The sequence below is a fragment of the Amphimedon queenslandica genome, unplaced genomic scaffold, assembly GCF_000090795.2.
Source record: "Amphimedon queenslandica unplaced genomic scaffold, v1.1 AMPQUscaffold_13433, whole genome shotgun sequence".
In the NCBI taxonomy this organism is placed as follows: domain Eukaryota; kingdom Metazoa; phylum Porifera; class Demospongiae; order Haplosclerida; family Niphatidae; genus Amphimedon; species Amphimedon queenslandica.
Genome location: NW_003546331.1, coordinates 11,796 through 13,148, shown reverse-complemented (window position 1 = coordinate 13,148; position 1,353 = coordinate 11,796). Strand labels below are relative to the sequence as shown.

The 1,353-nt window shown below is 31.8% G+C and overlaps 1 protein-coding gene across 1 annotated transcript; it reads left to right on the top strand.

Moving 5' to 3' along the window:
- The first annotated feature begins 13 nt into the window (after positions 1-13).
- On the top strand, positions 14-1,211 carry LOC109581562 (ephrin type-A receptor 5-like). Its single transcript, XM_019995799.1, has 6 exons — positions 14-298; positions 350-463; positions 511-611; positions 663-879; positions 927-994; positions 1,040-1,211. The coding sequence occupies exons 1-6, from the start codon at positions 14-16 to the stop codon at positions 1,209-1,211; spliced, it is 957 nt and encodes a 318-aa protein (XP_019851358.1).
- Positions 1,212-1,353: the final 142 nt, after the last annotated feature.

The window sequence follows — 1,353 nt, the reverse complement described above, 5'->3', positions numbered from 1 at the left end:
TATCACTGCATCTATGCACTACACAGAGTCTACAATATCTGCCACTGAATCAACAGTTATTCCTTCTAACAATCCATCGGCTGCTTTAGGAATTGGAGTAGGAATTGGTTCAACAGTCATACTCTTAGTTCTAATATTATTAATACTTTTTGTATTAATAGTATTTATTATTAGATTGAAGAGATGTACTACAAAAAACAGCTCTTATTATGAAAGTACTGTCATAAGCTCAACTGGCAATTATGTATTAGCTACTGAAATTGAATGCTCACTAACTCTTCCTGTATCAAGTGATGTGGTAAATAGTAACTATTAACAGACTTTAATTTTTATTTGTTAATGATACCAGATAGCTGGTAGTAATGAAGATTTTAATATGTCCACAAATGAATCATATTCTAAAGTTAAAGGGCATTCCTCTGTTTTTAAGATGTCGAACAATGAATCTTACATAAAAAAAGAAGTAAGAAAGGACTCTAAATTTAAATAATATTTTTCTATTCTCTTTAGGATATAAGAATACCTTTTTATGAGCCTGCGAATGATAGGATTAAAATAATTGCTCAAATAAAGAAGTCAAAATCTGTACTGATTCAATTTGATAGCTTGAGGTATCATAACTAATTTATAATTTTTTAAATTTACTTGATTTTGAATCCAAGATTAACCAGCTCACTAGGATCTGGTCAGTTTGGTAATGTGTGTAAGGGACAGTGGAAGAAACCTAATGGAGATACCATTGATGTAGCAGTTAAGATGTTACAAGATGGAGCAAGTGAACAAGAGAAGATCAAGTTCTTACAGGAAGCTGCTATCATGAGTCAATTCACTCATGATAATGTCATTAAACTACATGGAGTAGTCAGTGATGATGAACATGTAAGTATAGCTGATCAGCTTTTTGTTTTTATACTCATTTTGTGCAGCCCATGATTGTGATTGAGTATATGTCTAAAGGTGATCTTGATCACTTACTGCAAAAAATGATAACAAAGTAATCAATAGATTATCAAATACTTTAGTCAATATATCACTTTAGTCCTGGTGAGCTGGTTCATCATGATACTCCTGCACTTCTTTTAAGTTTCTGTCAGCAAGTGTGTCTAGGAATGACTTACTTGTCCAGCAAAGGATTTGTTCATCGTGACTTAGCAGCAAGAAACATTCTTGTATCTGCTAATAATATTTGCAAGGTAAAGATTATCAATTGACCAATGTTTTTACACTTTCTGATGCATTTTGATGTCCTTATGCTATGTAGAAAGTTTGAGCCAATTCAGACTTTAATTTTTTGAGTTATGGCCATTAAAAAAATATCCAAATTTAAAAAAGTACCCAAGGCTATAGCCCATT